This window comes from Apis florea, unplaced genomic scaffold (assembly GCF_048593485.1).
Source record: "Apis florea isolate Af1SG1 unplaced genomic scaffold, ASM4859348v1 contig_2495_pilon, whole genome shotgun sequence".
Lineage (NCBI taxonomy): Eukaryota > Metazoa > Arthropoda > Insecta > Hymenoptera > Apidae > Apis > Apis florea.
In genome coordinates, this window is record NW_028256595.1 from 1,653,596 (window position 1) to 1,667,052 (window position 13,457).

General features: G+C 24.1%; 2 protein-coding genes and 1 non-coding gene across 9 annotated transcripts; all 3 read right to left on the reverse strand.

Annotated features, from left to right (window-relative positions):
- LOC100870674 (uncharacterized) lies at positions 1–7,786 on the reverse strand. Of its 7 annotated transcripts, none has more exons than XR_015291735.1 (8): positions 7,251–7,786; positions 3,131–6,864; positions 1,980–3,064; positions 1,588–1,866; positions 894–1,508; positions 630–767; positions 394–472; positions 145–279 (listed from the first exon to the last, which is right to left on the reverse strand). XR_015291735.1 is itself a non-coding variant. In XM_012491020.3 (7 exons), the coding sequence occupies exons 1-6, from the start codon at positions 7,477–7,479 to the stop codon at positions 665–667; spliced, it is 6,045 nt and encodes a 2,014-aa protein (XP_012346474.2). In that variant the 5' UTR covers positions 7,480–7,786; the 3' UTR covers positions 1–472; positions 630–664. The 7 variants fall into 7 exon arrangements, 4 of the variants coding, with proteins under 4 accessions (XP_012346474.2, XP_086763102.1, XP_086763104.1 ...); XR_015291736.1 differs by having other exon boundaries at positions 559–767; XR_015291734.1 differs by having other exon boundaries at positions 1–472; positions 559–767.
- A 1,915-nt stretch (positions 7,787–9,701) lies between these two features.
- Positions 9,702–11,604, reverse strand: Fer3HCH (Ferritin 3 heavy chain homolog). Its single transcript, XM_003696822.3, has 3 exons — positions 11,105–11,604; positions 10,690–10,914; positions 9,702–10,237 (listed from the first exon to the last, which is right to left on the reverse strand). The coding sequence occupies exons 1-3, from the start codon at positions 11,216–11,218 to the stop codon at positions 10,052–10,054; spliced, it is 525 nt and encodes a 174-aa protein (XP_003696870.1). The 5' UTR covers positions 11,219–11,604; the 3' UTR covers positions 9,702–10,051.
- Positions 10,362–10,433, reverse strand: TRNAA-CGC (transfer RNA alanine (anticodon CGC)). Its single transcript has one exon. It is a non-coding gene; the product is annotated as a tRNA-Ala (tRNA).
- Positions 11,605–13,457: the final 1,853 nt, after the last annotated feature.

The following is a 13,457-nucleotide window of genomic DNA, read 5'->3' on the forward strand; positions in this document are numbered from 1 at the left end:
TTAGAAAAAAATAGTAATTTTTTATTATACAGGTACAAGACTTTTATGAGGTAACTTATATAGAAGTACGAAATGAATATTTGTTGCAATGTCCGACGTTGGCCGTTCATAGAGCTGTCTTCAACAATCGGTCAACAATTTCTTCTTTTTTCTTTCGATTTTTTTTTTTTTTTTTTACATTAATCACACTAATTATTTGCAGTTTATATGACACTTTTTACATATGTAAAAAATAAACACTTGCAGCAAATCTTCTTTAAACTTTCATTAGAATAGAAGCTTGAAATAGCACAGTATTAAAAATTTTGCTTTTTTTAAAATTTATAACTTTTATGTAATAAAATGGCTACTTTAATTTGTGCACAAACTCCTGCCGTGATGAAGATAACTTACCATCTTCAGGTGTTACTTCTGCTTGTTAACAGGATTCTTCCATCTATATGGGATATTGCTTCCTCAGAAATAGTAGTACCTGCAATTATAAAAATGATAACATTTATTCGCAATAAAAATTTTCTAATTTAAAAATTAATATTTATTATAAAAAAGTATGATCACTTTAAAAATCTTGATTTTTATTTCATAATGTCCTGTGTGAATCTTATGTTTAAAGATTAAAACCACCTTACGTATAACTTAATAATGCCATTTTGGTAGCTAAATGCTACTTGGTTTGACTCTCTGTTTGATGAATAAATTGACAATCTCCATCACTGCATGTTCCCATCAGTTCGTATGGACAAAGGACACCATTGGGATTCGTGTTCCTGGTTAAGAATGATAAAAACAACAAAAAAATGCTTAAAATTTTTGTAATATAAATTTAAAAAAGTTTATATTATTTACGAACAGATATATTAAAATTATTAAAATATTTAGAGAGCAAAACCCACCTTGGTATTTTAAAGTGTGTTAATATTGATTCATAAGACAAAAGTGTTTTTTTTCTTTGAAGATCTCCTTCGAATTTTGTAGAATTCCTCTTCTTAGTATTAGGTTTTAAAATTGTAGGCCTTATATTATTTTCTGACATATTATTATCCAGTTTTTGAATATCTTCTGGCTTAAAAACATCAGTAGTAGTTGTATTATTATTACTTAAATTTGTTTCTTTAAATACTTTTTGCTCAATGTCATTTTGTTTAGATATACATCTTTCATCAAAACTTAGAGTGGAAATATTTAATATTATATCTGTTTCCTTATCTGTTTTATTTTTATTTATTGTAGTGTCTTCTATTTGTATATTTTTTTCAATATCACTTGATTTTATTCTTGATTGATCTTCATTTAAGATACTTGTATCAATATTGCATTCTTCTAATAATAGAGTTTTATTTTGCGAAATTTCTGTACATGTAGTAGATACAGTTTCTTCTTCCAATCTTGATAATTCGTACATATCGGAAATATCAATAGATGGTACTTTTTTTCGAGAAAGTTGCCGCGTATGATTAGCTACTTCTTTTAATCTATTATCTAAAAGTTGTGCTCCAGCTTCAGGTACTCTAAAGAAAATATCAATAATTTGAAAATATTTAAAATTAATAATTTAACAATTAATAAAAATGATTATATGAATATTACTTGTATTCTTTTCCCATAATCCTACTTCCCAAAGTTGAACAAATAGTTGCAAGTTTAAAGCATTCTTGCCGGCCTGCATTGACTTTTTCATGTGCTGCTACTACTCTTGGACCTATATTATTAATACGATTACGTTGTACTTGTAATCTTTCTTCAGCAACCTTTAACTGTTCTCTGAGTTTTTTCACTTCAGCAACTAAATTTGTTTGTAAATCTCGTTCCATGTGCCATTGACGAAGATTACTTGACATTTCCGCTAAATCATCTAAGATTGTATAGCTATTTTATCAAAATAAACAAATTATTAAAAGTTAATAGATATTATATATTATATATATAGATATTATATAGATATAGAAGATTTCATTATCTTTAATTCAAAAATTATTTACCGTTTCATAACTAATTTTTCTTCAGTATCTATTAAACGTTGTTCTTGTTCTTCGCGTGATAGATTAATAAGAGTATTTAATTCTGTTTTAACATCTTTTTTAATTTCGTCCCAATTTTCTTCTATACTTTTTGTATCCTTTGATGATATATTATTTTGAATAAATAGAAAATGACTATTTTCCGCATTTGAAATCGATGATAAATCCTCTTGATGTTGTGAAAGTGAGATCGTAGATTCAGATGTATCAAGATTTTCTTTCCTATCTTGATGTCTTTCTGACAAGATAACTGTTGATGCATCTGAGTCCACTGTATTATTATCATTAGATATAGTATTATTTGTAGAAAGCATGTTATTTATATCATGATCACATATATTTTTATTATTATTATCTTTATATCCAGAAATATTTTCATTTCGATTAATTACTGCTTTATTATTTAAGGACACTTTGTCATTTATTGTTACTACTCGTTCATTTGTATCATTTTTTACTTGTATTTGTACATATTTCTGATTTACTTCATCTATAGATAAAATTTTTAGACCAGGTGAAATCCTCGTTTTCATTTCAATTTTCTGTGTAGGCATTTCAAAAATTTTTCGCGATGTATTTGTCGATTGTACGGAATTTTCAACTACTTTGTTTCTAATATTATTTGGATTTTCAATGGATACACAAACATCATTATTTGTCGTTGATTTTGATAACAATTTTGTTTGATTCGAATTTGTATTTTCTTGTTTATCAACAACATCACACGTATTAGTACATGATTGAATATTATTTGTTGATATAGCTGTATTTTTTATTGAATCTATTAAATTTTTAGAACAATTTTCTTTGTTTAATTGTTGTGTATTTATATTTTGACTTTTCGTAGATATTTGATTTATTTTTATACATAATTCTTTATTTTGACTATTGGATAATGTGGATTTTGAAAATATTTCCATATTTTTATTTTTTATTAAGCTATTATTTTCCATACTTCTATGCAATTTTAATTTTTCACGTTCTAAAATTTGTTGTTTTAAGCGACGATATTCTTCTTGCTGAGATACGGGCAAATGACGAACAGCCTGCAAAAATATAAAAGTAAATATTTTTATATGATAAAATATTTTGTTATTAGTTCGTATTCTTACCAATGGCGTATGAAGATTGTTGGATGAATTTAATTTTTCTGATTTTGTTGTTAATACTGTATCTTTTTTAGGTGTTTGTGATATTGAAGTTGGTCTTGCAGCTGCCATAGATTCTTGTTTTCTTCGCACTGCACGTAAAAATTGATCTAAATTTTTTTCAAATTCTGTTGTAGAGTTTACTGTTGGTTGATTTTTTTCTGTCATAACAGAATGAACTGAAGAAACAGTTATATTTTTTTGTCGTTCAGATTCAGAATCACTTTCTGTATCAGACTCTAAATTTATAACAATTCGTTGTGTATCAGACAATGCCTTTGAATTAGCAGACCATTTGCTATCATTAGATTGTACTTTAGATAAAATTTTATTTTCTGTCATTTTTGGTTTGTTATAAAGAGTAGATTTTTGTAAATTTAATCTCTTTTGAATCATTGTATTTTGGTATTTTTTTGCATTATTTACAACTTTTGTACTTGCAGGAATTGAAATTCTTTTTATAAGTTTTCTCTGTGGACCTTTTGTTATATTGATTGATCTTTTTCTTCCCAAAGTTGTTATATTTAAAGTTTTATTATTATCAATAGGTAAATCTTTTTGTGTAATATTATTTATTTTTTCTCCAGAATTTGATTGATTTTTATCATTTTCAGAACCATATAAATTTACATGTGGAATTGATAAGTTAGCTGTGGGTAATACAATATTTGATACAGTTTGATTTACAAGTACTTGATTTAATGTAGTAGATGCAGTAGATATTGCAACTGAATCGGAGCAATTGTTAGTAATTTTTGTTCGTTTTGGCAAAGAAGCTAATAAAATTGCTCTTAATGCCTCTTCATCTTCATCAAGACTTTGTCTTCTATCTTCTGTACTTTTTATTTGTTCTGATATATCATTTACTGAATTATCATTATTTTGTATTTCTTTTTCATTACTTTCTGAAGAAATATTATTTTTTTCTGTAATAATATTTTTGGATGTTTCTGACATAGATACATCAATATTATCTGTTTGATCCATTTCTATTTGAATTCCTTTTTGATCTTGTTTATCATCTGTATGAAGAACTTGCTGTGACTCATGTTTATCTACAGTATTTACATTATCACTTTTTATACATGTTGTATTATGATTTTTCGCAATCAAGGCTGTACTTCTTTTTTTTAATCCTTTTTTTGAAAGTTTCTTTTTTTTTTGTGTTGGGCTTTTAATACCACTAGTTTTTTCTGAACTTGTTATAATTGTATTATTTTGTACCAGAGTTGGGATTACATTGGGATTACCTTCTATCAATGAAGTATGAGATGATTTATCTGCAGATATTTCATTAATTAAATCTTCATGTAAAGAATCATGAAATGCAGTTGGTATTGCTAAAACAGAATGAGATTTTTGTAGAATAGATGTTAATTTTATTGGTTTAAAAGAAGCATTTATCTTTGTACTAGTTTCTTCATGAAGAACAACCGGTTGCATTTCTGCACTTTTGAATGTTGGTTCCTGTTGGGTTATACTTTTTTTAGTAGGTAAAGGTAGTTGTAACTGTTTATTTGTTTTCAAAATTGGTGCTGGAACAAGTGTTCTATTAATTAATGTTGGTATTTTATTTGTATCTTTAGTCACATCTGGTAAGCCCTTCATATAAAGTGGTTCTATTATTTTTTCATCAATATTGTTTGATAAATCATTTGGAATGTATTCTGTAGTTTTTAAGTTTCTATCAGTTAAATGTACATCTGCTTCAATTTCAGGAAGATCATCAATTGTTATCATTGAACTACTTGGCGATAGAGTTTCCATAAGAGAAGTTGTAGTAAAATTAGCAACTGGCTCTAGTGAAAGTACTTCTGCTTTATTTAAATGTTCATTTTCATTACTTACGTCTTTTGTAGGCTGTATATGTTGGCCTGTTGATATATGATTATGTTGTTCATTACTTCCATGTGTATTAGAAATATATGATTCTAAAGAGACTAAGGAAGAATTTGAGATAGTCAATGCACCAAGAGTTTGTGGAAGAGCGTGTGATAAATCAGGATCGTAAATAGGAGTATCAGTTGGAGAATAAGGCATTTCTTGACTTGAATTAATATCTAAAGTTTCAGAAGTATTATTATTTTTAGCAATACATATATTTTCATAAGGAGGTATATTTAAATGAGAATTATGTATTTTCATAAAATTTGGTTTAGAAGTTTCTGATAAATCAATTGGTAAATATTGCACATTTGTATTTGTAACACACATTGAATTTTGTGATGGTGTATAATATACAATATTTGGTAAATAACTTTGATTTTCAATGATTTTTCCTTGATAAGATTTTTGATCATCTTGACTAGATGTCACAGATGTATTAAAATTTGGACTATTATTTGCTTCATTAACAGTAATGAAAGATACATCAGATGGTTGAATACCTAGCAATTCTGTATCCATAGGTATATTGGCAGTAATTTTATCTGTTGGAGAATATGGTAATTTTTCTTTTTCTCTTTCAACATCTGTATCTAATTCCATATCTTCTGTATGATTATTTTCATTTATAGGAAGGGGACTATGTGGTGGTGATGCAAAATTTAATAATTCTTCTCCAGGTATAGGAATACTATCTAAAAAGCTTTGAGTGAATGGGCTTTCACTGCGAAATGTATCAGATTTCTTGTATTTTCCTGATTTTATACCTTTTTGAATTCTATTTTGATGTTTTTTTAATACAGCAGAACGAAGTGCAATCATTCTTAATTCTAAATCTTCTTCATCTTGATCATCATTTATATTTGCATTTACATGTTTTGAAGTTTCAGTCTTTGATACATCATTCTGTTTGTTTGATTTATTTTGTTTTGTTTCAAGGGCTTTCTGTCTTAATAATGCTAAATCTTCTTCATCATCAATATCATTAGATTCTTTCTTATTCACATTTATAATAGTTTTTTCTTTTGAAGAATTTGTTAAATCAATATTATTGTCAGAAACACCTTTCATCATGTTTGTTAATTTTTCTTTCAATGAGGATGCATGTTCTTTATTTTTATTCAGAGTTTCTTCTAATGAATGAGTTCCTATTGAACCTAATTGTCTGACTTTTTTTAATAATTTATGTGTATCAACATAATTACGAGATGACATTAATTCAATATGTGATGTTTTTCTAGGCATTGTTTTTGTTGAGGATTTGTATGGTGATCTTTTAGGAGATTTAAGTCTCCTTGGAGATCTCCTTATTGTTGGTGATCTAGCACGAATAATTGGAGATTTTGATCTTCTAAAAGGAGATCTTGGTTTTATAAGAGATCTATGTCTTTTTGGAGGTGATCTTGGAATTACTTTAGATCTATTACTTCTGTGAATAGGACTCATTTCTCTGTGATGCGATCTAGAATTATTTTTTGTCACATCATGTTTTATTGTATTAATACATTCTTTCATAGATATATCCACAGTAGATGAAGAAACTAAATCATCTAATGATGTTGCAGATACATGATTTCTTTTCTTTTTTCTTTTCTTCTTCATTCTACTTTTTGCAGAGGAATGTATTGTAATTTGTTTAGAATTATCGGCAAGACCAACAATTTCCATATCACTATCGCTTGAAATAGGCACAAGATCATCATTTTTTTCTTGAAGTGTAGAAGTTGTATGTTTTGTTCCAATACATCCTGATTCTTTTATTTGATGACGATTTTCTTTTCCCTGGACTGCATCTTGTGGAATAAGGTCAACTTCTACTTGATTAGAACATGATATGTCGAGAATGATAATACATTAGGTGTCAAAAGATTTAATATGTTATCAAATAGAGGTATATTTTTATATTCATATAAATATATAATATAAATATAAAATATATTTTATAAAAAAATAAATAAAGTATATAAATAAAAACAAAGTAAGTTTTTTTTTTGTAAAATATTGTTTACTATTATAAAATAAAAAATGAAAAATAATACAACAAGAATTTTGTGCAGCTTTTATATTGTCTATTATTTTTTATAAATTAAATTTAAAATATTTATTTATATCATATTAAATATATAATAATCAAAACATCATAAATAATATTTTTCATAATTTTTAAAAACAATATAAAAAGCTGTATTATTTAATTTACCTCTTCTATTAGTGACTTTAGGAGGGTAGAACTTGGCCGGAACAGTACACCACGTTGCATTGTGTTGAGTTGACAAACAGTTCGAACATTGAGATGTTTTAGAGCCATATCCATAATTTATATGTCCTTCTTCGGAAGAACTTACATCTTCCAAAGATATTTCACCTTCTTCTTTCTCATCTAACACACCAATTGCTTCTGTACACTCACTTGACAAATCGCTAGCCATTCTTAAACCATGAATAATTAATCACGTTCATTCGTAATGTTAAAAAACGAATACTGTTTCATGAAAATTAGGGTTAATTACGTATTACTAATAATTGTAATTTTTACTGATCACACGCACAGCACTTTATTGTGGATAATTCCACGTTTGAAATCCTTTTATATAACAAATTAAAAATTTAAATAAATTTAAATATTATTTCAAATTTAAATGAAAAAAAATTTGTACACCACAACTTTCGTTTTTATTGCAGTTTTATTCTCACGACTAAATGCATGCAATACTTCCGCCATGCTAAGTCGTTTTCAACACATGACATGAGACGACTGGTATTCAGTGATTTGATGTGTTCCTAAACTAGATAAACGATTGCTCTCTTGGAAAATAAGATAATTAATTTTTGATCGTACTTATATTTTTATGTCTTTTATTAATTAATTCAGAAATCTCATATAATATATCTAAACATTAAACACGAAAGTTTTAAATCTGTAATAAATCCATGTAATTGTTATTTTAATATCATTTTTAAGAATTTCATTAATTTGCTACTGATAATGTTCTCATTTAAATAGAAATGTAGCTTTATTTTTTTGAAGATTGTTGAAAACACAATTTAAATTTTTGCAATAAAAAGCTTAGGATATTTCTTTTTATTAAGTTTTATTAAGTTGTTACTATGTGTATGATATTATTTTTTATCAATTAAATAACTTTAAATATAATATTAAAAAAATATATTATTATCAACATTTTATTTATTAGTTAATTTTTTTACAATAATTTAATTGATCTATACATATTTTTATTATATTTTAAACAAATATAGATAGATATATATTTTTATAATTATTATAATATATAATATTTATATATATAATTATTATAATATACACATTAACAAAACGATTATAATTTCAACACAACAATATAAAAAAAGAAATATTATTACTTCTTCTGTTCTTTATTTGATTGTAATTTTAAACGAAGAATGTTATTTTGGCGCAATATATTAAATAAAATTTATTAAACAAAAAACGCGCCAATCTTTAATTACCAATATCAGACAAAACAGTTATAAATCTTTCTATTTCCTATTTCATTCACATTTTTCATTTGATTTTCCATAAAACGAATAATAATCGCTTGCATTTAAATTATCATGTCTTTCTGTTACAACATTTATGTATTTTTCATTTCTATTTCCAAATTCAATGTTGTCTAAATAAATTCAATAAAAATATTTTGAAAATTATATTATATATCATTAAAAATAATTTTTTTTTAAATAATTTTTCTTTAAAAGCATGTAATGGGCATTTCCAATCTTGATCATTAGGAAGCTGTATTGGAAATAAATTTACATATCCTCTGTGTAATTTAATATAATTTACAAACTTTTAATTTACAAGAATAAGTATATAGTCTTATTCATAGTCTTCATGATACATTTGCATAAAAATGATTCACATCCGAGTAAAGTTGCATATTCAAAATATGCAGTTTATAACAAATAAGTAATCTACATCAAAAAAAAGCTATTATATAGTTTTTTATACTAAAAAAAACTATTTATTGATTAATATTAAAATTTATTAATTATATATTAATTAATCTCACCATGGACAAATAATAATATAAAGCTTTTAATTCGATATTTATTTAATATGGCTTCAGTTTTTTTCTTTTTTTTTTCTTTTGTACTTATTAATTAATTTTAATTATTTATAAATTTAAATTAGCTTTTCACTTGGCTTGTTAATATAAAAAATTTTTGACGTTTCATCCATGTAAGATATTCAAAATTTCGAGGAAAATATTTTTGGTTTACATATTTTCTTACAAATTTTCCTTCTTTTTCAAAAAAATATTACGTATTTTTTCGAACTACATTCGATATTATATTTTTCATCTATAAATTAAAAACTCTTTTTTAAATAATTGTTGAATATGTGAATTAAAATTAAAAGCATTATTAAAAATTTTTCTGTCATTGCACAATTTTAATATATTTTATTTATATTTTAAAATTAAAAATTTGCATTTATATTTTTGATAAAGTATTGCTAATAGTAAAAATTATTCTTTAAGAAGTTTTCATTATTTCAATATTCATTTCATATCATAATAATCGATTCGCAATTTTCAAGATCATATAATATATTAACGATAAAACATTTATTATATATGTTAAATTTGATAACAAAAATCAAAACGATATATTCAGAATTATTTATAAGCTTTATTAGCAGATTAGCATTATGCTGTGCAATACATTACAATATTTATCACATTGTTTTACATTTTTAAAGATTCATAAATTGAAATTAATATTTTCCAATATTTCTTACAAATGTATTTATTAATTTAACGCAGAAATTAACTTCTTCAATTTTATATATCTATTTAATCATTAGAAATTAAATATTCGTTATCTTTTTTATTATATTTATTTTACATTTTTATTTAACGCTTTATTCGTTACTATAGATTTAATAGTTTATGTATTTTGTTTACATATTATACGTTAATTTTTTTATTTTTTTATTTTTTTGCTACTTTTTAAAATATTTTATTCTCTAAGTTCCTGATCGAAAATATATACTCCTAGACCATCGCCAACTCTTTCTAATTTTGTAACGTGATTAGCAAGTTCACTTATAGAATCTACTTGCTCTTTTAAATATTCAGTTTCAAGAAAATCTACAAAATTTGAGTCATTGTGTTCTGATGCTACTGCGTGCATATCGAGAAGGCTCTGAAAGCATTAAAACATTTATGAAAATATTTATATATCAAAAAAATTGCCATTTTGAAATATTTATATTAATAAATATATTATTGGATAAAAAATAATGAAAAAAAAATTGAAAAGATTTTCTTGGAGGAGCTGGGATTTGAACCCAGGACTTTCCGCATGCGAAGCGGACACTCTACCACTGAGTTACACCCCCAATTAATAAAATAATTGTTAAAAATGTATAAATATGATAACAATTTAAAAAATATATAAATTAAATATATATTAATTAAATTATTGAATTTAATATAACATAAAAAAAGAAGAAATATTTATAATTAAAATATTCCATAGAAGTTAAACATAAATAAAAAAATGTACTATTATTATTTTTATATTATTTTATTCAAAATTATGATTTTTATAATTTTTAAAATTAAAATTTATTTTTATATGTACATATTACTTACCTGATTAACTAGCCTCTCTAGCTTCAATGCTTCCGTCATAGCGACAAGAGCGCTATCCCAATCATCTCTTGGCGGTTCTTGAATAGGTTTCAAAGTAATTCTGCCACCTCTTTTGTTTTGATATGTCATAAACTTCATGGCATGTTCTCTTTCCTCGTCTGAAGCTTTCTTAAAGTATGTATAAAGACCTGGCAAAGCTACGTCGCTTCTATCGAAATAATATGCCTAAGAAAAGAAATAACAATAATGGAATGTAACATTAAAACATAGAAAACATTTATGGGGAAAAATAACAATATAGAAAATAAAATGTTTTTTTTTCTTTTATTTAAATAATACTGGTTAGATATTAATGTAATACTGCTTAAGGCATATTAATGTTAGAAATAGTTATTTAATCAATACATCGACTAACCATAGACAGATAGATGTAACTAGCATGTAATTCAAAATTTATTTGATCATTAATAGCTTTTTCACATTCTTCGTGGAAGTTTTGTCTAACTAGATTCATGACGTCTGATTTCATTATGAATTTATTTTGATATTAAAATAATAAGTTTGATAAATGACACTACTTTCGTAGTTCACAAAGATTCACAAAGCACTAAGTATAAGATACGTAATTGTGACATACGCAAGCGCGGATTTTATCGATTTTATGTTAAAAATTATAACTTCAAGTATAAATATAACAAATGAATAAATACGAAATCTAATATAATTTGACTCATCGTTTTAATTTATTGAATTTTTTCATGGAGCCACTATGACATATTTGATATAGCTAGATTTTCATAGAAGAAAACTTCTATATCGACTATTATAAACACTGGAAAGATGATTGGTTGATGCGACACGATGTCTGATTTTCATGAAAGATTTCTAACTTCATGATATTCATTTTACAACTTTCTAAAAATATATTCATATAATTTTTTTGTACCATGAAATTAAAACTTGTATTAATTTATTATTATATATTTAAAAAAAAGGTTATGTACATAAAAAAAGTTATATATATAAAATATTCCTGCAAAATATTACATACAACTTTGTAATTATTATAATAATACATTGTAGTATCATATTTAAATATTATCAAAATAGAAATTGCAGAAATTGTTGATTATTAAATTATATAAATTTATTTCCTAAATAAATTTTTATCGAAAATACATGAGTTTTAGAAATTGAAATAATTACACTAAAATAAATACGAATGATTTTTACTTACTTATTTTCTTTTGCATTTTTAATTAAAAAAATTATTATTCTATCCATTATTCTTTAATTATTACTTATGTTTATAAAGAAAAGACAAGCATTTCTTAATTTTATTAATATTATTCTTTTGAACTAAAAAATATTTTTGGTTATGTTTTCTTGTGTTCAAACAATGCTCGAATAACGTGTGTTCGAAAAATAATCCTTCAGTGACTTAATAGAAAGAAGTGACTTACTTAAGATAAGTTTTAAAACACGCGAAATTGATAAGCAAGTATATATGTATTACAATAAATTTTATGATTTGATTTTAATTTAAATATTGAAACATTTTTTAAATCTATTTTTTACAAATACAATTATAGTTAAATTTAATTTAAATATAATTTTCATATATGTTCATTGAGAATTTATTTTAATATAAAATTGGTATTTTATTTTAATATTTTTAAATAATATTATTTTTTGTTTAATTATATACAGTTATATTTTTAATTTTAAAATTTATATTATAATTTACTGTAACAATATAATGATTTTTTATTTTAAATTAATAAATTCAATAAATGATAGGTTATTGTTTAGTATATTATTGTTTGTATATATAGTATATATGTATAAAATATATATATCTATCTAAATTATAATTGATACAACTCTTTCTTACAGTGTAATACAATCAATTTTTAAATTTAAATTATTTTTAAAAGAATTTTATGCATAATGCAAAATTTTTCTATTAAATAATTTTAGTTTTGAAACAAATTATAATTAAGTGCAATGGGCATATTTTAAACTCTATTGAGATTAGGAACACGAATTGTATTCGCTTCTATAATATAACACTAATGACGGACAAAAATGGATATAACATTTGTTTTTAAAATTTTTATTTCGTTTAAGATTGTTTGAGACTTAAATAAAATAGAGTAAAAGGAAATATTTTAGGTAATAAAATTAGACAATAAAATTGAAAAAAAGAAAAGAAATTAATTGAATGAAATAAAAGAAATAGAAAAGTACAATCTGCATTTTATTGTCATATTAAAATTATAATAATGTATAATATAGATATTTTTATTATATCTTAATTATAATATTTATTTTTTCTCTTATTATTTTATAAAAATCGATCACTATAATTATGAATATTTCATTTTTAATAAAGATAAACATATTTTTAGTTAAAACATTACAGATTTAATAATTATTATGTAAAATTTACAGATTTTATAAGGATAATTTTTGCAAGATTTTGGGTTATATAGGAATTATTTTAATTATTTTATTATATCTTTTGAGGAAAGATTGATTGAGAGACTGATATTTTTTATATACGTACTAAATTTGCGAGGCAATATCTCGTAAGTTACACTTCGTAAAAATACAAGTTTCGTCGCATCATTTCGTTGCTTCGTGGAAACCCCATCATAGCCGCTGTCACACGCACAAGAGTCTTATGTCTAATCTTGTGCAGTGGCCAGCAGCTGCATTAGGGTCCATTATTTTTCGTTTCTTCTCTTTATGCGGATAATTTACAC

Excerpts from the sequence above, each read along its gene's own strand:
- Fer3HCH (XM_003696822.3), bottom strand. The coding sequence starts at position 11,218 with ATGAAATCAGACGTCATGAATCTAGTTAGACAAAACTTCCACGAAGAA. Across the intron at positions 10,915-11,104 it reads GTTACATCTATCTGTCTATG|GCATATTATTTCGATAGAAG; the intron begins GTTAGTCGATGT and ends TTCTTTTCTTAG. Across the intron at positions 10,238-10,689 it reads TAGAGAGGCTAGTTAATCAG|AGCCTTCTCGATATGCACGC; the intron begins GTAAGTAATATG and ends TAATGCTTTCAG.
- LOC100870674 (XM_012491020.3), bottom strand. The coding sequence starts at position 7,479 with ATGGCTAGCGATTTGTCAAGTGAGTGTACAGAAGCAATTGGTGTGTTA. Across the intron at positions 3,065-3,130 it reads ACAATCTTCATACGCCATTG|GCTGTTCGTCATTTGCCCGT; the intron begins GTAAGAATACGA and ends ATATTTTTGCAG. Across the intron at positions 1,509-1,587 it reads ATTATGGGAAAAGAATACAA|AGTACCTGAAGCTGGAGCAC; the intron begins GTAATATTCATA and ends TATTTTCTTTAG.